This window comes from Monomorium pharaonis, chromosome 1 (assembly GCF_013373865.1).
Source record: "Monomorium pharaonis isolate MP-MQ-018 chromosome 1, ASM1337386v2, whole genome shotgun sequence".
NCBI lineage: Eukaryota > Metazoa > Arthropoda > Insecta > Hymenoptera > Formicidae > Monomorium > Monomorium pharaonis.
In genome coordinates this window covers 16,807,181-16,831,802 of record NC_050467.1, presented here as the reverse complement: position 1 = coordinate 16,831,802, position 24,622 = coordinate 16,807,181, and the positions used below count along the sequence as shown (strand labels likewise).

The 24,622-nt window shown below is 40.9% G+C and overlaps 1 protein-coding gene across 1 annotated transcript in view; it reads right to left on the bottom strand.

Moving 5' to 3' along the window:
* The window catches only part of LOC105833926 (suppressor of lurcher protein 1), a gene marked incomplete at its 5' end in the record, with an annotated part of 356,824 nt that overhangs the window by 24,105 nt on the left and 308,097 nt on the right, over window positions 1-24,622 (bottom strand). The window contains 2 exons of the mRNA XM_028192272.2: window positions 1,203-1,393; window positions 5,988-6,174. Of these exons, the coding sequence (XP_028048073.2) occupies window positions 1,203-1,393; window positions 5,988-6,174 (378 nt within the window). The remainder of the gene's footprint in view (window positions 1-1,202; window positions 1,394-5,987; window positions 6,175-24,622) is intronic.

Here is a 24,622-nt window from a genome sequence, read left to right as displayed (position 1 = left end):
GCGAATCTCTCCTTAGTGTCCGTTCCAGTTCGATTGCCGAATGCCTACTTCGATTTGCGAGGACGACCCCGCTCTTTTTCGAGGATCCTCCGAAGTCTATTTATGTGGGCCTCCCTCCCCCTCCCCCCCCCGCGAAGAACGTGTACCCGCATCCTCCAGCGCGATAATTCAGCCGCGAAGTTTCAAAGACGGCAGGGGAGGGGAGGGAGGGGCAAGGGATAGGTACGTCCCGCTCGTAAAAATTAAACTCAAACTCGCCGTTAACATTCATAATACGGAGCCATAGCGGGAGCGACTTTGCCGGAACTTCGCCGCCGTATCTCTTTCCACCGTTGCAAAATAGGTCAGGATCCATTTTGCTGCGTTTCAATTATGCGATAGCGCGCGAACTTTCGACTCTCCGCTCCGGTGGTAGTCGGAGGACGATAAAATACTCAGCATAATCGAGCGATATTCATTCCTTAAACTGACGGCGCGCGGCAAAGTTGTCTCCCTCCCCCCCCTTCCCCCCCCCCGCTGCTTGATATTTGAGACAGATTGCCTCCCCCGTGGCCGCCGCCGCCGCTGCTGCACGCGCCTGCGAACTTTTAGTCCCCCTTGACTCTCCATGCGTTACGGACGGTCGCGCCACGGCATTCGCCGTAGGGGCAGCCCCGAACGATCCCCCGTCAAGATGAACACACTTCGCGATCCATTTGTTCCGCTGCCCGCCCGACGCGTGCATGCGCTACAATCCCGGGCTCACCTGCGGGTGATGAACGGCGAAACGCGGCGAGACGCATTGCTATCGCGATCGAATCGTTCGGCGGAAATTGAAATTTTGACGGGACATAGGTGCCCGTAGGAGAAAAGCCCGGAATACGGCACCGCTTCTCCCTTCTCCTCCTCCTCCTCCTCCTCCTCTCCGCGAATATATAAGATCGTACGTCATGGCCTGATCTTGGCGCCGCGAACACGTTCCACGTCGATAAGTTATTCCCGATGATGCCCGTCGTCCATCTAAACCGGAACATCCCCGATCGATTTACGGGAAGACAATATACGTGTAAATCTACGCGCGCGAACGGGGGACTTCTATTTAGGGAATTTACTTTCAATTGTCGCGCGAAGAGACGGTAGCTTTCTCTCGCGCGATCGTCGTTTTAACGCAGGCTAACGAAAGACTCGAGCTTATTGTTAAAATCGATACGTTGCGCACTTACTTTCCATGAAGGTGTACGTTGCTTTAAAGCCTCTCGAATGACGAGACGACGTTACCCCCTGAAACTCCAAGGACAGCCGCGGACCGTTGCTCATGATAGGCCGCGGTGGTGTTTCCCCGCAGAATGAATCTATTTTATCCTTTTTCCCGTCTATATATACAAATGCCACTAGTGAATCGACTCCATCGCAGCTGCAATAAAAAATAGATTATAGAAAATAGATTTATTTATAGAGTGCTCTTTTCGGATGTTATAATATAAAATTAATCATTTTATTTATTTCAAGAGCGCGTATTTGCGAGTGAGTGCCGTAACCGATATCTGATTCTCTCGAGTATAGTTATTGGAAAACCGATTGAAATTTTCATATAATTGCAATAATTGGAAATAACTGTATTTTTTGCTTCTTGCCTTGCACGATAAGTATATTATGTAATATAGAATCTAACGATATGCAAGAGAGAAGGGAGAAAGTTGAAGTAGGAATTTGATTTAAAAAAAATATTTGCCTATTATCCTACGGTGGATGATGTTTGGTTAAATAGCAATTCTCATTGCGACATCTCGTGGAATGTTTAATTTCAAAAAAATTGTTGGACGATAACGCTGCAGCGTAGTCGTGTCAACGTTGGTTGGCGTTGCTTCGACGTGCAGTCTTCGTTACGCGTCACGAAACAATATTCGATAGGAAAAACTTTTCATTTCCTCAACAAAAGACGTTCCGCTACCGGGGGGACTCGTATTTCCATTTCTGATTTCACGTCCCGTTAGAACACAAGGAACAGGAATCAAGATGTATTTGTCCCGGTCGCGCACCGGAGCGTGTACTGCAACACGTTGCACGTTGTCCAATTTTATATTCCGTGCTTACGACGCTGCTAGCGAACTTTGAACGATAACTCGACACCGAGTTGACATTCTCGAGTCTGGACTTTTGCTTCAAAAATTCTCAACAATCTCTGTCGTCCATTGTGAAAATTATCCATTGCAATCTGTGTGCAATCTGAATTCAAAATACTAAATAACTGCGATTGTACGCGTAAGAGTTCACAAAATAATTACATTCGTTTATTGCATAGCACTTATTAAGATGTAGACTTTATATTCAAAGTAAACATCTTGCAATAATTACAATATTTATTAAACATACAATAAGATAATATTACCATAATATTACCATATATTTATCATAATCAAATAATATTTTCATAATAATATGAAAATATTTGAAGACAGAGTGCAATATTTGATCGAATATTTTTATAATTGCAACTTATGAACCAATATTTAAATTTGAATACGTTAGATTCTATATTGCATTTATTAGCAAACATACTGTGAGTGCTACTTTGCAAAAAATTCCTCGAAAAGTAATAAAAATCACGCTGATTAAGCTACTGTGCACTGGCATTAAGTTATGTAATTAAGTTCACTCTCTTTCTCTCTGAAATGTATTTAAATTCATTTTAAAGTGTAGTATTAAAAACGCAAATGTATAAAGAGAAACCTGGGGCATAAAAAGAGATATTATTTAGTGTTAAACAAGTTTTCAACATATTAGAAATGAATAAATTAATTCTATTTGCCACTAAAATATTCTTTAAAATATCCACGATAAAAAAAACACATTTTATTGTAAAATAATAATTTAAATAAGCTGTTAATTATTAATTTAAAAGAGTAAGTTAATGGATATGCTTTTGCAAAGAATAATCTCACAAAACTTGTTTATTTCCCAAACATTAACATTTAATAGGTTTAAAAAATTACATATTATTATACAATATAAATAATTTGTATGATAACACCCTTTTTAATAATTGCACGTACAGCATTATCCACTTGTTATTCCACATGCAACTCTGCCTTTTGCTTTTTCGTATATAATTTTATAAAAAAATAACAATTTTTCAACACCAATTAATACAATAGAAATTATTATAAATATATCACTTCAATGTCATTAATAAACCATGTCATCAATAATTCCGTATGTATTGCTATTAAAAGCATTACATTAAACTTATTAAAGAGGCATTAACCTAACCTCACTTCTGCATGTATATGACATGTCGTATACAGCCACGTGCGTATACTATTGGCGCATTCTGTTATATTGCCCCATAGGCTAGTGCGTCATTATGCTTCGACACGTATTCATTTACTATATGATAATATAAAGCATTACAGCTAATCAATATTAACACAAACACTTTATCAAAATGACAACAAAGATTGTTATATAACGTAAACAAATTTATAATAAAAAATGGAATTTTATCATTGCGTAATTTAAGTAAGTATATTAAAGAAAGGCAACTCAGTGTAGTGTTACGGAGAGCACAGTAAACGCATTAAATAATTTGTAACAACTTTTAGTTGATAATAATATGACAATTAATAATAATAATACTAATAGCAATAGTCATATATTTCATTGCATGACAGCATCTCAGTAAAAAGATATTGATCTTACCCCATTGTGTCTCAAGTTTTTCTCTCTCTCTTTTTCTCTTTCTACAATTATTGTCATCATCATTCAATATTAAATTTTTATTTGTTTTAACAGTAAATCCAATGAGAGATTGGTCAAAATAAATATAATGTTTGAAAGTACATGCTCGACAAGAGATCCATTTTGATCAAAGAAAAATTTTTGAAAACAGTATATTTTGAACGGTCTATGTAATTTTTACGCCAAGAATAAAATTACAAAGTTTTCATGAATTGTTGAAAGAAGGAAAACATATCCATTCCTTCTTTTTTAACAAATTTTTTTTTAACAAAAATGATATCATAAGCTATAAAAGAACAACTATGTTAAACTCATTTTCGCGTAAAAGTAGCGACGATCCCTTGTTGCGTTTAGCGTTTGAGCATTCCTATTATGCTCCTCCTATTTGAACTCAACGTGCCGTGGTTTACTGTATCATAATTACGCAATTGTCCTGCGGGCACAATTCACAATGAATGGCTTTTACCAGCCAATTTACAATACACAAGACATAGCGGGAGAGAACCAATACAACCAATAAAGAATATTATTTGCCTGCGCACAGGCAGGCCTACGTATATGATCATGCGCAGTGATTTCCTACATGAGTAAATTTGTATGGCACTGCTATATGAATACCCGACTATATGCTTCGAGGAAAATTTCGACCAATCTATTCGGATGATTGGAAGGAAACTGGGCAGGAAAATCAAATGACGGCGTAGCTGCTCTGACGTCCTATTCAAAAGAAATTACCTCTGAATGCACCCACGTTTCTTACGTGCATCATGCGTAGATACGTTACAAAGTGTCTGTGCAAGTGTGCAATATATTATAAACAAGTAATGTGACATAGTCAAGCTTACATTACTTTAATGTGATGTATTTTGAAATAACATTAAATATGACATTTAACATTGATTATAATATTGACGTTTGAATTTTTTGGGATATTGTTTTTCTTCTGAAAAGATCTGTATATATATATGTATGCAATTAAATATAATTTCAATGACTGTATATATTAGTGATGTGCACAAATTTATTTGAAGCTATTGTTGCTTCGCACCTTGTCGTAAAGAGAAGAAGGGAAAATATGTTATGATAGTTATATTATTCACGTATGCGTTATATCGATCATAGCGCTCGGAGTTTATTTAATGGCAACTATCATTTCAAAGATAGCGAGGTTCTTGTGATCATTGTAGTATGCACGGCAGACGATTATAGAGCGGCGAAAGTACCACACTTGAACGTCAGTACGCGCAAACCCTAATTAAATCGTGTTTAAGATCAGTCACGTGGAAAATGAACGAGGGGATGAGCGATCGCAGCGAGTGCAATTGTCGAAGAACCCGCAGCGGTTGTATCGCAGCGGTTTCCCGGGATTTCCTATGCTGATCTGTCTGTCCTCGGTCGACAAGTCCCCCCTCTTCCCTCAATCTCTACGTTAGAGGAAACGCTTTCAGTCGACCTTCGCGCAACTCGGAGGTATTCTCGAAAGCTTGGTCAGATTTTTAAGGATGAGAATCTTTTTGTAGGATCCAAGTAAAATTTCTTGCATCGGTAAAGTGACGATGCAACTTTACCTATACGAATGGGGCGAATTTAGGCGAACGGGTATTGACCTGGAAAGAAGGAAAACGCGACGTGCGTAAACGTGCCAAGAGAGAAATTTGAAAATCTCCGAGGCAGCAATTTCACTGCGCATTTGTTAGATAACAGAAACTGTGATTTCTCCTTTCACACTTTCGATATATCGTACAATTTTTTTAAAGCGGAAGGTTTATAAAGCAGTAATGTACTAAGTTATAAGATGAAGCGATACCAGCCTTCTTCTTAGAGTCTAGCTTACGGCGAAACGTTTCTCATGAAATTTTAAGATTGCACTTATCGTACTGCAACGGAGCGGTTTGAAGGTAGAGTGGGGCGACGTCTGTTACGCGCGTGCAAATACATAATATACCCGATAGCATACGTCTTTTGTGTCATAAGAAAGGACTGGTGGTTCTGGGTATCATGTATCACGAGAGTTACGGTATTACTAAACGGTGTTACTAATGATAGTCGAGTGTATTCGTGAAAACACTACCACTGTACAGATCCGGCATATCCGACTACGCGCCAATCAATCAATACAAGTTCATGTGTCCCGCGAAGAAAGATAAAATTTTCCGAGTGAAGATATATCTGTAAAACGGATTTAGCAGGAGAACTACACATGCGAATAATACGATTTCCATCACGTTGATGTGTCTAATAATTAAGATTAGAAAATATGATGGACTTACTCATTCGGATCATTTGGTGAGTGAAACAGATTCAAGTCCTGGAATATCACCTGCACCCGTTCCTTTCCCCTTCCTTGGAAGTCGTATGTACAGTGCGTTCTGGGTGGGTATGGATTCGGGTATCCAGGTGACATAACTACGCCCGTTTTTGTTGTATCGCTGCTGTAAACCACGTCGCAGAGCGATGCTGTAACAAAGAGAATGCACGGTGACTTAACGAGCAGCAACAGTCGACAAATAAAAAAAGGAATGTAACAAAAGTAATTAATTGACGCACAGCCAAAGAAAGAAAAAAAAAGGGGGAGCAAAATTAAATTACGCGACAGCTTCCTTCGTTGCCGCTCTCGTCTTTTTGTACTGAAAGATACGTTGTACGAATTAAATTATGAATATTTCGTGTTTTAATTACAAGTGCTTGCGCATCGACGCCTGCTATAATATGCAAACGAGAACTGGCTCTGGTGTATCATGAGGACGCGTTGCATAAAAGTCACGCAAAGACTACAAAAATATGATAATAATCCTGGTGCATATTTATTACTTCTATTAGCGAAAATAAAATATTTTAAATTAAAATATATACGATGAATTTTGCAAATTTCGCTCTGCGTTGAAACGCAGAAGATCCGGTGGTGGATTATGGACAGATATGGAGGTAATAAGAAAAAAACATTTATTTGTATTAGCAACGGCAAATAATTTTAGGATAAGCCGTTTATTAGAGAGATAAAGAAAGAGATGCAAAAGATATTCGTGTCGCTAGCCGTCGCGTTCATTTTTTTTTTTAACAGTTCACCGTCTTTACGCGTCTATGTTCGCATAGCATTAAGATTGAACGAGTCTCACAAGGAGGAAGGTACAAAATTATTTAATGTGATAAATATCTTAACCCGCTTTGCCGCGTATAACGGCACCGCGATTGTAGCGCATATTCGTTTCGAGTCTCTACGCTTTAATCTTCCCGACAGTTATTAATCTTTCCGTAATTTAACGCCAGAATCGCTGAGGTACGCTTCGCAAGATGAATCTACCGAAGAAATGCCGTCATTAGGTAACCCCTGGCGTTACGAACGCGTGAGAGCGTGCGTATTTGTATATTTTCTCGTGAATATATTTTCCGCGTTTCTCCCGCGCGTTTTCCTTCTCTTGGTGGTAAACATAGCGCTGTCTATCCATGCGTAAACCATTAGCGTTCCGCAATATTATTGTGAAAATTCAAAGTTACCGTGCTTCACGTTCAAAGATATAAAATTACGCGCGTGCCTTTTGTGCGCGTGCTTACGTACATGGAAATTATATGACGAAAAATTATATTATTGAGATATACATCTAAACGCGGTTGGTTGTCACAACCGCGTAGTTGCGATCATTATCGGCCGTTATATTCCTAAACAAATCGCTCGCACGAGCCATCGGGTGCAGTGTAACCTTACTGTTGACTTGGTTTCGATACTGCTCAGCGATAATTAATATTGCTATACGATGCGTATAATCGGGATGGCGAAAAGCTAGCTTAGGGATAGTCCAATAATGCATTGAATGCCGGGAATACTATCTCGTAATTCAACGTTTGGCTGTGCAATATACGTTTCGAAACACATTCGTATTCAGGATACGAAGAAATTCGATAAAACTGTCATTTGGCCACGGGGCCACCGTTGCTGCGATCTCGCGACTCAAAGCCGCCGACGCGAGGCCGACAATAGCCTTTATCGAGTTTGGAAAAAGTGACGCAATATCTTGGCTGGGCAGCTACCTTAACGATCTTTGTACACTCAAATATATTTGTGTGTGTGTGTGTGTGTACGTGCGTGTGAGGTTCTTTGAGTTAACGAGAGAAGATATTTGTATCAGTTCCAGCGCGGCGCTTTTAGCAGTTGCGTCTGAGAGGGAAAGGCATTGATACAAGGACTTGGATGCGCTGAAACTGGAAAGGCGCGAGGTATCAATGCATCGCGTCGTCGTCAGTCATGAATGTTGTATGAGTGCTTGTATCAGAAGCGTACTTATCTCGAACTTTGCGTTGCCATATCGGAAATATCGTTCACGCTGTGTTCCAGCTCCTCTCTTTTCATCCGTTCTCTTAGTGTCATTTTTAGTTCGATTTCCGCTTTGAGACTTATGTCTATACGGTAATGTACCTCCGCATGACATATGTTAAGAAAATATACTTAGAGAAAGGTCGCACACTCTATCATAGGACCCCTAAAGCGATATCCCCTTATTTTTTTCGGGGAAAACTAAACACTGTACTGTGTTAATATTGACGAAAACATGATCTGCTTATAGAGATAAAAAGATAAAAATCGGTTAATATTCATAGCTCTTTTATACATAAAATCCATAATAAAAACATATTCTTCAAAAGTAAGAAAAAGTTTGCACAATTTTACTTTGCAAGTCACACAGTTTAAACAACAGTAAGTATATTACTGATAATATTTAATAGATTATTTTATGTGTTTGTAGCTCCGTAAAATTATTTTGTTTTTCTTATAATGATATAAAACATAAAATTATTGTAAATTGGTCCATTTTTCTGTAACTGAAAACAGATTATAAATGTATAGTTTGTTTTCTTCGTAACAATTTTGTTTCAAATAAATTGTCTATTTTTTAAAGGAATTTATATAAAATATTTAATTTTGGTCTTTTCATCTCACTAAACATTGTTGTTTAATACATCGAAATAAATTTTATTTACTTACAATTAGTTTATCAATTTATTTTACAATTAATTTCTTTATTATGGGGATATGTTTGAATTCTGCCATACTATTATATCAATTTTAGAATTAATTACTCAGACGTTTAGTTTTAGTTATGTGTTACAAAAACATTATAAAAATTGCAATGTTATACAGAAAACATTTTCAAGTTTGCATTTATGTTTTCAAAGTTTTATTTTGTGTTTTTGTTTGAGAGGTGTTATTAAAAAATAAAGAAGGTATTGGTTATATCTCTCTAAATCTATATCAATTGAGTTTGGAGCAACGTAAAAGTTTTTTTCCAAACAGCGCGTCTTTAAATTTAATATTAATATATTTATTCTTATTGTTGGAAAAATTGCATCTTCCATTAATTTTCTCTACCGTTTCTTGGTCGTTCTGTCAATGCATAATTTTCACTCCAACGGCATATTATTGGAAATGTCGGACTGGAAATGTGCATTATGCCGTGCCGTAATGGCCACTGCCGTCTAAAGCTTTCTTATTGTTGAGCATTGCGTTGCACCCTATATATATATATATATATATATATATATATATATATATATATATATTTGCGGGAAAACTTAGGAGAATGCGCACACCGTAGAAATAAAGAAAGCAGAAAGCAGAAGACGGACATTACGATTTTGTGGGCATCTAATGTCGTGAAAATAGTATGCAACCGCTTTACAAGGCAACGCGATGTTGACCGTGTTTAACGATATTCGATTAAAAGTACATTAACTCTGTGAAACTCTCGACACGTTGGTGCAAGTTAATTACGTAACATAGACAACTGTCACCTCGTTAATTACTCTATAGATTTATCGACATCACGTTATCGCGTTTAAGGATTTAAGGTAACAATTTATATTCTGCATACGTTATTTGATATGCGTGACTACACGTGAAACTTTTTATTTAAACGCCATCCGCGTTGCGGAGTATCGACTTTTGAACGTCGCGCTCGTAAGGGAAGCCAAATAACATTGAGAAAGGCTGGGTTAGCACAGGAAAGAGATGCGCAGCGGCAGAAGCGGCAAACGTTTTAATTTGCATTCATGAGCCGTCCTCTCAAAATTCTTAGAGTCACCAAGTATTCCGACTACGTCTCTCCCGTTATATTTGGAGAACGAATTCACTTACGGCGATCAATTTCTATACGGGCGAGAATATCGCGCTGCCAGACGTGGCTATCCCGGCGAGATTGGCAATCGACAGTTTTTAGAATAGCGATCGTTGTTTATGTAAACTATCATATATTATGTATGAGGGGAGAAAATGGCGTTGTCAGAATTCCCCGGTGTGTTGCGCAACTCTCCCGTACGCGTTATGAACGACTAAACTTGTAAAAGTCAGTCAAGTTCACCTTGATAATCCGATGAAATGCCGCGATTAACACTTTAGTCCGAAGCGGCGCAATTTCGCGCTGCAGTTTCACTTTGGTCGCGAAAAAGACAAAAAAAAAAAAAAGAAAAAAGAAATTCCCCGAAGCATTACTCCACTAGGCGCGATGGTGACGATCTCGGCACGCTGTTTTACAAACTTCCGCGTAATTGCGCGTGGGCGCAACACACGGCGGTGATACGGCGGCGTAGCATGGCGTTGTCGGAATAGTTTTAAGCTCGTTTCACTGGCGGCCGCGCGATATATTCGCAATCCAGCCGCGTGGCAGGCAGGCAGGCAGGCGGACGGTCAGCGCACGGAAAGGTCGGTCCTCCGTGGTGTAACGTCCTGTAACGTAACGTAAAACCGTTGACAATCCCCCGTCTTCCACCACAATCGCGGATTTCCTAATTAAACAGCACATTTAGCCGGGAACAAGCGAGTCAGCAGCCGCCGTCGTTGCCGCCGCCGCCGCCGGCCCGGCGGGGTATTAATAATTTACGAACTTTGTTGAAATTAATTTGAACGCCATTTGCGAGCCGCGTCTTGGCGGTAAGTCCTGTCCTAACTCCGCAGATTTAAGCAACTCTCCCCTCTGCCCACCCATATCCGCCTCTCACTCAGCAGAATCGTATCCGTACCGAGGATATATCCGCATGGGTTTCCGGTTCCGCTCGAATGATGAACGTTCATATTTTCTTGCGCATTTCGCCCCGCAACCGCGAATACGAACATCCGCGCGCGCTGCCGCGCTCGCAGCCACCGTAGCGGTTTGCCGTTGACGGCAAAAAGTTCGCCGGTCCCACCGGCTATGAAATTTAATTTAGACTTTAAATCAGACTTTTTTTCGACACTCTTTCCGATTATTCCGCGACGTGACGATTCCGCGATGAAAAATTACTTTTCTCAATTCCGCAGACGCCCGGCCCCCCCCCCCCCCTTTCAAGCGCATTATACATAACGGTATAAATATACGTATAGAGAGTGTAGAGAAAATAAAATTATCGAAAAATCCGTTGAAAACGAACGTTTCGCTTACTCTCAAAATTTACGAAATCTTTCTATTTTTCAGTTCACATTCGTCGAACGTCAAGCGCACTCGCAGAAAATACATCAAGGTTCGTATATTCAATATAAACTTGAGTTATGGTCGTGAAAAAATATCACCGATCAATCTTTCACGTCGCATTAGCCTGCTGCGATACGAAATGTTTTTATAAATAAGAGAAAACGCCACGGATACGCTACCTCTTTTAAAATAGCTTTTAACTGTAATGTCACTCGTACGTAAGATAATTGATTAATTACCGAGCTTTTCAGACAATAGCGTCTCATTGCATAAGCGTTGCTAAGTGCTCTCCAACGCGTACTTTTTCCCTCGGGCCCCTCCTCCCCCTTTTTTTTTGCATAATTTTTTTTTGATGCGACGCGAATAGCCGCTACGAATAGATGAAGATAAAAAAGATGTAGCCTGTGGCCTAGAAAAAGGTTATCACCTACTTTACTGGCTGGCGAGCAGCTCGTTTATCGTTTGCAGGCGCGTTAAGTGACCTTTGAAATCGCGCAAGTTCAGCATACTTTATTATTCGGCAAAGGTCAATAGTTCAGCTCGCGTTAATTTTATTATCTCTTATGAGAAACTGTCGAGAAATTACGCACGCATCTAATATCAATATGATTTTCACCGCGTGACTTTTCAAGAATAGAAGGAAAGAAAAAAATAATAATAGTCGAGAGAAAATTTCGTAAAAAATGCAATTTCTATTTTGACACAGGGGCAAAGGGAGATATTTTGTAAATGCTGCAACTATTATAAAAGAAAATGAATACATTTGTCGTTGGAAATACTATCCCGTCGAGTGTTTCAACGGATTTCAAATGACCTTAAAAATCTACAGCTGTATTGAATTCTTGGCGGAAAAAGTTTTTTCAATTTTCTTGAAGCGCTGCCAAAACCGATAATCAAAAACTCCTGCATCTTGCGGGTGACGAAAGTTCGTAGAACTCGCCGAAGGCCACAATGAACTTCGTTCGAAAAGGCGATCGACAACGTCCGGCGCAGACACACAATCGGCAATTCGACGGCGCGACGGCTGGGTTCCACAAGCTCGAGCTTTCCGACGGGTATTTAACGTCATCGATAAGACACGACAGTTAAGCGCGGGGCATGACATGACGCATGCCGGAAACAGACCGGCGCAGTCTTTATCGGGAAAATTTTGTGAGATTGTCGCAGATACGGATATACCGACGGTTTTGTCTCGGGAACGGAGTCTCTGTAGAACACGTCGGATCCTCCTCCGTTGAAGAAACAAGAGGGAAACGGGACAGGCGGGGGAGGCGGATGAGAAGATAAGGATGCCGAGGAGGAGGATGAGGAGGAGGAGGAGGAGGAGGAGGACGAGTAAGGAAATGAGAGAGGAGAGGAAAGAGTGGGAGAGTTGCGGAGGCAGGTGCGGAAGGAAGGTAGGGAGAGGGGGAGGGGGGAGGCGGGCGGAAGGCAACTTACTTAACGTTGCTACAAAATGGAACGGTAACTAATTCCGACTAGGTCGGCTGATTTATCGGCTTTTCGCACCGCGTCGTCGCACTTTGTCGCCGCTTTCCCGATGACTCCGCCCGACTTGTCTCGTCGTCTCTCGCTTCTTCTCTGTCCCTTCCCTCCACCGCCTCCTCCGCCTTCTTCTCCTCCGCCGCTGGTGTTCGCCGTTCGACGCGATTTCGTTTCGCGCGTATCTGCCTATTGTGCTGTTTGCGTCTCGTAAATTATAATTACATTATTTTCCGCCTTTACAGATACAAGGTAGCTTCTCCCACCCTCCCTGCCGCCCGTCTTTCCTCTCGTGCTGCGTTTTTTTTTTTTGCGCATTCGCGTTCGCTGTCACTGCCGTCGCCGTCGCCGTCGCCGCCGTTCTCTTTTTTCGTCGCCGTCGCGGCCAGTTTTCTCTTCGCCTCGCAACGGTCGAATATTTTGATCGATATCGTTTCCAACGTTCGATCGCCATTTCCATTAGCTGATGAGCTCTTCTCGCGCGCGCGCGCGCGCGCGCGCGCGACCGGAAAAGAATAGAAAAACTTCGCGGACGAATAGTGTGCAGGAACGACACCGCGGTGAAAGAGGGAGAGGGTACTAAACGCTTTACGCGACGGGGCTGTGCCGACGCGTTAAAATCAATGAAATATTTAATCCTTGCGCCTCGCTTGCTCTTCCTCGCATCGGCGCGTCTCGCCTTAAATTTCTCGAAGAATCTGGCAAGATTTGAAATGGATTGCAAGATGAAATTTCGTGCGGACCATCGGTCTCTCGATTTCATCGGCACGTAACGAGCTCGCACGGTATGCAGCCTACGCGCAATTCGAACTTTCCTCAAGAGATCAGAGCCTCGGTAAAGAATTTAAACTCGACATGAGTTTAACTATTTGATTCCATCCGAATGAGTCGATCCATATACATTCGTGGGACGCTTGAGATCGTTGACCCTGATATGTGCGATTCCACGGCGATGTAGCATCCATCATCTATCAATGCCAACAAGCTCGCGCGAAGTTGGGGTCCATCGAGATCTCAATTAGTGACGATAAAGCTCGTGGGTATGAATGAACCGTCCGCATCAACGGACCGCATCGCAACTTCGTAATCCTGAAACTCGGTTATAAACTTAATCCTTTCAGCGCTAAGCCGATGCAAAATAGTCGTTACACGATGTGCTCAATGTAGTCAAATGACGTGGAAGCTCCGACTAAGCAGCATGTGCACGGTAGTTGCGCGCATCCGTTGACGGCGCCGGCGGACGTAGCGTTGGAAGTGTAATCAAGAACGATTCTTTAGCGATGACAAGATTTAACACGGGAGAAAAGTGCAGAGAGAGAGAGAGAGAGAGAGAGAGGTGCCGGTGTGTTTCCGCGGTGACATATCGTGGTCGTCCCGAGAGGAGGTCAGACTGAACTAATTACCATGAAAAGAATTACTCTATGAAAAAGTATTGAGAAAAGGTCCGGGATATATAAAATCTTCTCTTTCTCTAATTTCATCTTTTTCCGCCGGTCGTACCCACCCGAGGATGTAATTTATCTTAAAAAACCGTGCGATTTAAGAGCGAGACGGATTAAGAGCGAGTTTGAGAGGCGCCTTCGCAAGAGATAATCTCGATATTTCCCGATCTCTTCGACCGATATGATCGCTAAATACCTCTTCCGAACGATTTCTCCCTTTTTTTTTCTTGAGCGTTTAAACTCCCGGTCCCGGTGTAAACGTTTCGGCGACCGCGTGTGCGGGGGGGGGAGGGGGGAGGAGGGGGAGGTGCTCACACGGTTTTCCGCGGTTACCACGTATTTTCCGCCAGACGTCCGTTAAGACCACAAGCTAACGGGATTCAGACTCGGCGCGAAACGACGACCATTCTTCACCGCGGAGAAGGTTACCTTCGGTCCTTTTATTTTTTTTTCCCCCATGTTCGTCGGACGGACCCGAGACGATCGGTAATCGTGACAGCCGATCGCTCTTCCGGAATTCAGCCGGAGGACAACGAGTTCCGTGAGGAGCTCTCTCTCTCTCTTTCTCTCTTCTTTTTTTGCTTGTTTTCTCTCTCTTTCTCTCTGGCTCTCTCTCTCTCTTTCCCTTTCCCGCTTCCTCTTCGCGCCTCTCTTACATCCAGGAGAGTCGAGGACGAGGCAGGTGGCAATGATTAACGCGTTTCCCAAGTGTCTACGGTGAAACGTGAAATTTTGCGGTTGCCCGGAGAATTCTGCGAATCCGCGGAATTCGCGTGGTCAGAGGACGAGTCCCGGTCGTTCATCATGCGAACACTCGCGCGTGCGCGATTTCCGCTGCGGTCCCGCACGAGGAGGCCCACGTAGGGCGCGGGCGCGAGTCGAAGAAACTGGCAATTAAGTGTCACTCGCGTACTCGGACGGGATGAAGAATCGTCTCGGCCATTCGCGAGGAGCTTACGTCGAGACGGCGAGGAGCTTACGTCGACGCTTATATTAACGCGGGATGTAACGAAATGCGCGCCTGCGAGAGAGAGAGAGAGGGAGAGAGCTTTTCGTTTCTTCCTTCGGTCTGCCTAGCAGCGCCCTACGGAAGTTTTATACCATCCGGCGTGGCTGTAAACGCCGTTATATTAAAGCGGCTGCACGATGCGCCGGGTTTTTAGTCATACAAAATGTTCGGTAATAGAACGCGAGTTATGAAGTTGGAGTATTAAATATCTCGGTAACTCGGTAAAGCGCCGCGTCCCGCATTATCAAACGCGCGTTTGCTTTTCTCTTTTTCCCCTGTTTTTTTTTTTTTTTTTTTTTTCGGAATCCTTCAAGCATATTCCGCCACGTTCAAAGTATACACCGCCGTCACTCCGTCACTCCAACCGAGCGGGCGGCGGCGTTTCGGATTCGTCTGTGTCCGGATTGCGGTTTACGTTCTCCCGGAGAGTGGTAAATGGATCTTTGCACGCCCATCTTTGCGCGCGGCTTGCGGGGCCTTTTCGAGACCTCGATTTTGGGTAATGTCACCGCTTCGGCGATATATATATTTCACGTTGATCGCCGGGAGTTTCTTTCTCCCTGTTGACTCGCAGAGAGCGCAGCTGTTCGCGCATAGCCGCGGCGGCAATATATCACCGGCCCAGGTAAATACGATACCGCTCCGATTTTCGGGGCAAGATAAAAACTCGCCCGTCGCATTTTGTTGTTTGACTGCGTAATATCCGGAACGGCAAACCGCGGATACAAAAGCGTGTACGTGGGTGCCTCGTAGCAGTCGACCAAAATGACATTTGAAAATTTTTACGAATTTATCAAATTAACAAAGCCATATTTCCTTTACGTTGCCTATTTTTGTTTTTGTTATTCGCGCATGTTTGTTTTTTTTTGCGCGCGATTTTAAAACCCGAAATATGGGAGACGAGTTTTGCAATGTTAATTTTGCAAATTAATTTTGCTCATTCATCCGCCTGCATTTATAATGCATATGGATAAGAGTGAGAAACAGAATCTGTTCAAAAGATTATTATATCAAAGCTGTTATTTTTCGTTGATACGCGATTCGTGATATTATCGCTATTTTAAATGCATATTGCAAAATTCACATGAAAACTATACCGTAAATTATCGCCGGTGAGCTCTCTAGTTGACATCCATCCGCAACTAACAGGATGCAATAATGGATGTATCCAGTTCAGCTCGGTGTGCCATTTTAGATCGAGTCCTAATATTCCCTAATGTATACGTATGCACTAACCACAATTTGTCCACGTGCGCGTATCACTGGAAATGCAAGCGCCTCCACTTTCTTAATAGATTACAATACGCAATGGATATATTGTTCTTCGTTAATATATTGCCGGATAAAAGATTGTATTATTTCGACAAATTTTCCGCCAACGGTAGCGCGGTGTAATTAATCACATTTAATTAGATTAAAGATATAATTCGCAAAGAGGTGACTTGCAAATGTACGTACTTCTGAAATTTAATTCGATACATATGTCTACCCGTATCACACGACCGTACGTTCTTTGATCGAGAGCAACACGATAACGGTTTTTGCTGGAAATTCAATTTCCAATTCCAGATGCGACCGTCGATGAATATGGAAGTACGAACTCTCCTAATAGTGTGCAACGGATAATCGGAAATTCGTGTAATCGGTTGGAAGCGCGTACATCCAAATACACTTTCGCCCGTGTTCTGGTCGCGGGAGTCTTGTCGCTCGCCGAGGAAAAACTTGGTTGTTTTATCGATTATTTTAATTATTCGGAAAACGCTCCATTTCTTTTTCTCATAGAGGGAAGCTTTGTCAAGCTTTGCACAAATATGCTTAATCCCCGAATTGTTTGTCCTTCCCCATTTCCGCTACTGAAATTATTGCCATTGTAACGACACGCTTTTCACTCGCGGTATTGTTTAACTATATTTTGTTACATTTGGCTCGGGGCCATGTTATTGCATGCAAAGCTTCCATTGCACATTTTATGCAGTTGCTCATATAAAATCAAGTCCCGCGGGATAGTTAATGACGTCCTTTTCTCTGTTTTCTCGTCCATGGCCACAGAAATAATACAATATATTTGCACGTGTATCCGCTACAAACATTTATACGTCCCGAGGCAGGATTAACGTTTGAACTTTTCGTCCCCATACGAGTTATAGTACTTATGAGACGTCATATTTATTATATATTTTTTAATTCACAACTATACAGGACAATTGAATTAGGATAACTCAAATTACATCCATAGAAAAAATTTCCGGACCTAATGCTATTACTCTTCGATTTACCATAAAATAGGATCGATATAGCGTCCATCATATTTATTATCAAAGAAGAAATATTTTATTTCTATATTTCATTTTTTATAAATTTTTTAATTTAATCTTAATCTTGTTTTGTTTTTATACTACATGAGGTTGTAATAAGATTAAATATGTCAAGAATATTTTTGGCTTGGTATCAGAAACCTTTTCTGAGAGGGTACTCTCTGTGTGACATAAATGCCACGAAAAATCGTCGTAGCCGATTTCTAAGAGCTTCGTTTTCATATTGTCCTCCAAAGCCGAGTCTTTCTACCTCGTATCTTCACGAGAGAGTCAGGAAATAGAGTGTACGCAGCTCTCTTGTCTCTATAAAATGCTTTGTTTAAACGCAATTCCCGCTCGCAAGTTCATGGAGATCCTACGAACCGTGATGGATTAAATCGATGGCTCTTTATAAGAAGACGAGCTTCAATTTCTTGATCTTAATAATGGATTATTTAAAATTAAAATAATTTTTATTAATTTGTGTAAAAACGCTCAAACATTTAAAAAAGTTAATGTTAATATATATAAGCAGTGAGTATTAAAAGAAGTTATATATTTTTAAGAAATTAATGGCAAATTAAAAAAAAAATATTAAAAAATATTTATGCATAAAGTCTTAATTATGAATTGACATGACATTAATGCACGTAAATTTTATTTTTAATGTACGTTATTGTATTATATTGTTATGTGTTTAATGTAAATACAATTTAATACTAAATGAATACCGTAATTTCAGAGTTTATTAGAGAGATTAGTAAAGTAACTTTTCACCTTTTTTTTCTAAATATTAAAACTGATTCAGAAAGTAATTTTATATCAAGCGACGCAGTAGTAACGGGATATCAAGTATAAAAAATGCCGTGTGACACAAACTTCACTGCGCAAATATTGCAGCGCTATAAAACTTTATCTAGAATTTAACTGTCAAATACAGTTTCAGTTAAAATATCTTGGGAACTAAAATTATAAAAAAAAATCTAATGACAATTTTTGTTTTGTGTGATGTTGTTAAATTGATTTTTCTGATAATTCAGACGAGCACAACACTAAATTAATTACTCAAAGTGCGTAACTAGTGCGTAGTTTCACTTTATTGTAATATATATTTGACAATACGTGTTGTCACATCCGTGGCTTCAAATCGACTCGCGCTTTTTGCATGCGAATTTCGTCTCGAACCCTTGTCGGCGACGACGGCGCTGATAGTCAGTAATATTATATGATTATTCGGTCGATAATTCGAACAATTTTATTACATAATATTGATACAAACTTTTGATTGTGACCAGTCTGATTGAAATCGGTACATTCAATCCTCAGATTTTGAGATCTCTTGCGCGAAGAAGCTTATTTGTTTTATTGTCCACAAATCAGACATATAGGTACACGTAAAGCCAGTTTGTCATTTAAGAGACTTCACAATGTGCTTATATATAATTTTATTTTATTAAAATTATTATGTAATAATATTGGTCTACAAATATATTAATATAATAACTAATAAAAGTGAAAGAAGTAAATCAAAAACCTTATAAAAGTCAAAAAAGATACGCCAAGTACATAAACGCGTGCATTTAAAAATGATACGAGATTAATACAATTAGCCAAGCATATGTATGTATATATATATATATATATATTTAAAAAAAGACTTGGAAAAGTCTATAAAAATTTATTAAAAATTATTTGAAAAATGGAAATGTTACCAATGATAACAGATAGTGAAGTAAAAACTTGGCGAGTATTAATTGCATTTTCTTTTATATAGACTTATCAATAACATAAGTCTTAGAAATGCAGAATAAATGTTAATCGGGCATACCTATTTTTTGCTTCTCACTATCTGTTATTATTGGTGTGTAACATTTTTCAAATAATTTTTGAATAAATTTTTGTAGGATATTTCTAAATCTCTTTTCAATTAAAAATATACTTGGCTAATTTTATTGATCTCGTATTTATTTTTAAATGCACGCGTTTATGTACTTGGCGTATCTTTTTTACCCTGTAAGATTTCTGATAGTTATAATAATTACAAAAAAAATTTTTTCATAGTATGCGAGTTTGCTTCGTACCGCTTCGCATAAGATTAACTCTTGGTTGTCGTTCTTTGTAAATTCAGAGGAAAAATTCGAGATTCACATCAGAGCTCGCCGTCATATTATGTCATTCGTATATATCGCGGCTCGTTATGGAATTCCCGTGGGTTGCAAAGGCGGCGCGAAGAGAAAAAAGTGTGAAAAGGAAGACTCGCGACGGGTAGGTAGTACGCGCGCGGTGTTTCTTCAAAAGGAAGGAAATCGTATGTTAGAAATGGAGGAAGTACCCGGACGGTGGAGGTGTGGTGATATCTGTCGAGTAATCTGTAGCGAGAACGCGTCGCGCTACTCTGTCTTATCTTCTTTCGTTGCTGCTCGGTCGCGTCTAACAACAGTTAGATTAGCCAGCGCGAACAGAAAGAGAGAGAGAGAGAGAGAGAGAGAGAGAGAGAGAGAGAGAGAGAGAGGAAAATATGAGATGCCGGAGAGATTACTTCCATGGAAAAAAAAAGAAAAGAAAAAGAGCAAGAAAAGAAAAAAATTGCGACCGCGCACAAGCAGTCGAGCATGCTAACGTTGCGATTTGTATATCGAAAACTGCAATTTGACTCTTTCGCACACACACACACACACACACACACATACGTACGCGCGATTTTGTTATACAGCGGTGCGTGCGCCGCGCGCCACGCCGTCCGTCGTTAAAGCGTTTGCGTTTCGATCGAATTGCGGCGGGGTTAAAGCAGAAAACAGAAATTTGTACCGCACTCAAAGGGGAGAAGAAAAATTAGATATCGGGCGTGGGCTCTCAAAGAAACGAAAAGTTGAATGAAAATACCCCGGTCGGTGAATGCTACCTTTGCACAAGCACGACCACCCGGTGTATATATACGGCGGAGGCATTCGTGCCTCACTTAGCTCGCTCCCCGGATAAATTACTTTATCGCTGCCTTCTATCTTGTTATAAAGTCCCCAGATGAGAGGGTAGCAGACGGAAATGGGAGTACTGTATTGGCGACTCTCGCAACCGCGCTGGCTTTGCTCTATTTTGCCCTCTCGCTTTCTCTCCCTTAATAGAGAAGAGAGAAAAGTAGCGAGAGAAAAGACGGGAAATAAGAGAAAATCGAAAGACCGTGGTATAATAATGCAACGCGAGGCGAGGTTTCTGCGACCGCCGTGGATAACCGGCGCGTAGCCCCGCGATTTCTCCTCAAGGAAGCCCGACCGTCCCCCTCCCCCCCCCCCCGCACACGCGGGGAAACAACACGCGTGCACCACCGGACTACTCGGGACTTATCCCAGATAGCGCGTGCTTCACTCCCGTGAAGATAAGATTCCGGGAGCCGTTGGAACAACGGTTCACCGCGAAATCCCCGGTCCGCGTAATTCCACGGCTCTAGGACCTCGGCTAGTACACCCACCAGAGCCAGCCAAGGGATCCACCGACGTCGAGGTCGTTCCGGGGATGTACTCCCGTGCTCCGTAGGATCTCTCTCTCTCTCCTCGATATCCACGAATGGCTTCGTGGGCAGGCGCGACACGCGAAGGGGAGACAACAAAACACATTAACACTAATCTGTCCGTACGTCGGGCGTAGTCAATGGGGCGGTGCGAATCCCATTTGTCGCCGGCGACGTCTCCCTGACGTTATGTGCGGCTTTGCGGGGTAGACAGCGAACGCCGCCGCGTTCTGCACGCGACGGTACTATAGAATACGTAGAGCGGTGTGCAGAGAGCGAGAGCAAACTTTTCCTCAAACACGACGATCGGTGTAATCTGGTGCCGTGTGCCTCAGTTAATTAATTGATTAGTATCTTGCATGTCGATTCGTTTCATTTTCAGTAGAAAAGAGTTGCCGAATGCGCGTATCACTTATTTGAATATTAAATATTTTTTATTAATTATTTAGTAATTAATAAATAATAACAAAAAGATAAGAACAAACATAGCTGACTTGTATAAATTTTGGCGACTGGCATTTTTATTTATATAAACTAGACACCACAGACGTGCGCTTTGCGCGCGCTATTTGAGTTTTTATTTTTTACTTTTTTAAAAATAAATAAATTGCAACGGTTACATAGATAACCATCTATACAAATTTGACAGCTCAAAATTCAATCATAATGACAGCTGCTCTCACAACAAGAAGTAAGTGCAGCGAGAGAATCAATCAACATCGCGGAAAAGAGGTAACATACTTCGAGATTTGCAATTGTCGATATAATGTGCACTTTTTAGAAAAGGGGATTTTTAGAAAAAGGGAAAGGGATTATTAATTTTAATATTATCACTTATCAGTCTTATACATTAATATCATTCATTGTAATAATGAAATTTATGCGATGTTATGATTTAGGAATAAAAACTTGATTTTACAAAATTTTACAAATATATCGATTTAATTTTTATAATAATTGCAAATATGTAATAAATATAAAATATTCTGTAATAAATCTTCTTTTATGAAAATATAAAATTGCATGATTACATTATTATCAGCTATAAATCGATCAAAAATTAACATCAACTGCACTTGATTTTTAAAAAAATGTTAGCACGCACAAAACAAGATGTAATAATCTTCTTTCACTTATTTAATATTTTTATCATTTATTGTTGCCGAGTAAATAAATATATAAAATATTGATAAAATACGATGTAAACGACTCAGGCGCATTCAGCAATTCTTCCTTATTTATAATTCGTTTTTTCTCTTTTTAACAGGATCTTTTTACAGAAGTTTTAAATGTAAAAATGTTTCTTTACGGGAAGGCTGCTATTAAAACGCGCCGCGTGCGTGTTCTTGACGAAAAAAATATCGAGACTAGTTTAGGAAACTAAACCAGGATTCGAATTTGGGAACCTTCTATTTGCTGGATGACTACTCTTCTAATTAAACAATCTATTCTCCGATACTTCTCTCGTTTGCTTACTTTTACTTTAGAAAATAAAGCACGATACTTTTATTTGGTTGAATAAAGCAATTTTTGAAGTGCTAACGCAACTCTAGAAAGGCATGTGACATTTCGCTCGTGGTTTGGTAGACTATATGGATGTAGGTGGTCCACCTTTGTAGAAAAAGATTTATTCATATGTCTTTGAAAATTTTTGATGGGAGACAACTTTTAAAGATAAACGAGTATGGCGTCGTATTATTATATTATTTGATCTTATAGGAAGCGATACTCGTGAAGAAGATTTAAAACGATCAAGTACGTCAGATGTCGAGAAAGCCGGACGCGACGTCCGTACGGCATTACGTTTACGGCTTCCTTCGATTTGGTCCGAGCAAGTTCCAGCTTTCCAGATAGGAGAAGGCAACCACGTAGAGATGGTGGAATACGAAAGCGCGAGAGGTCAAGGGAGAAGGAAGAGGATTCGTGGGTTCTGACCTGACCGCTTATCGAACGTGGTTAGCGGCACCAGCCACTCCCGGCTTATCCCTCAGGACACTGTCCACCAACGCCGAAGCCAGCTTGACTATCTGTCCTACCGTCCGGCCCTTTGCATTTGGATTAGATGGCGCAGATTGGGGTATAAGGATGGAACATGACGTAGACGTTTGTTTGATCTTCGAAAGGCTGGCAGTAAATCCCTAATGAATTAATTCTTGCACTTTATCGTCGGTATCTTACAAACGATCGCGCACGAAAATCAAGGGTTTAATAATTTAGGATTAAATAATTAAGCAACGGCGTTTAATAACGTAATAGGACCGACGGCTTGTAACATTAAATGTAGATCGTATTAAATATTTCCTCTGGGTAACATACAATCGCAGTTACACACAGAGGGATCGGTGTAATTATCCCCGCATAGCTCCAACATATAACACCAGTTTCCCTCCGCGAGGATCTTCAGAGCGAGAATCACCGTGCGAGTACCGTGTGCATATATGCGCGCGGTACGGGGATGGTAAGGGATTTATTAAAATTCCTATAGAGCCGTCTGCTGTGCAGTAGCTCGCGGAATTTGGAATTAGCTCCGTCGCTTTGCGTTAAAAGACAAGACGAACTTTGTGCCGCGGATGCACGTGCGCGCGCGCGGTTATAACCAAATGACGCGCGGAAAAGCGGGAATTGAATTCCGCGACGGAAACCGTGCAACCACGCGCAACAGTAAAACGTCGCCTCTGCGCCTCTTGTATGCAGGTATACAACACGCCAGGTTTAGCTCTTGGTGTCGCTCGCTTCAAAGAACTTTTTCTTCGAGCCGATATCACGCGAGGTCGCCAACGATTATTTATACCTTTATTTTTTTCCACCCCCCCTCGTGACGACCTTCATCAAGTTCGCGCGCGTCCTCTTCCTCGCGAAACCTTCGAACACTTTTATAATAGATATTAGACGGCGGACTATTAGACGGTAGCTATTAACTTTCAAACAGCTATCGGAACGTGCTATCGGGCGTGTGATTCGGCTAATAGTTCAAGACGATTCATTGTCTGTACAAAGAAGTTCGTGCCCGCGTCGGACAAAGGTGTGTACATCTCGCGGGAATTGAAATTGGGCTGGACCTTGAATTTATGCGGGCGATAAAGACGGCGATACACATTCTCTCTCTCTCTCTCTCTCTCTCTCTCTCTCTCTCTCTCTCTCGTCGACGCTTTCTCGTGTGCTCGCTCTGTACAAATGTATACCCCCTCCACACACACACACACACACACACACACACACACGTACACGTGCATTTCGCGAGACCAAATTGCGCGATCGTGCGAATCGGAGAACCGTCGAACATTCGGGATTACGCTCTCTCTGGGAATTGCCACGTACCCTCTCGAAAGCACGCAAGCACGTATATAGCCGTCTCTACTGCTGCGTAGTGCCATTCGAAATGTTTAAATGGCTCGACAAGAAACCCGATGCCTGCACCCGTGTGTTGGCATTATGAATTATTTCCTGTAAGCGTATGTTTGTTTCTTCGACAACGCTCAGACAAGAGTGCTTTTGACTCTTAAAGTCATACAGTAGAACGAAATCCGCGATAGTCAAGTTACACGCGTCCCCTCGGGATTACGAAAGTAAGAGTATACCGCATTTGTATAATATTTTGAAAGACTTGACTTGACTTTTTCATCGTAGGAAATAAAAATCTATAGTAAAAGTATTAATAAATGACACAATCTTAGTATAAACAGAAAGAAAAATTGCTTTTTTGCACATTTTAAATTAAATATTTTTAATTAATTTAT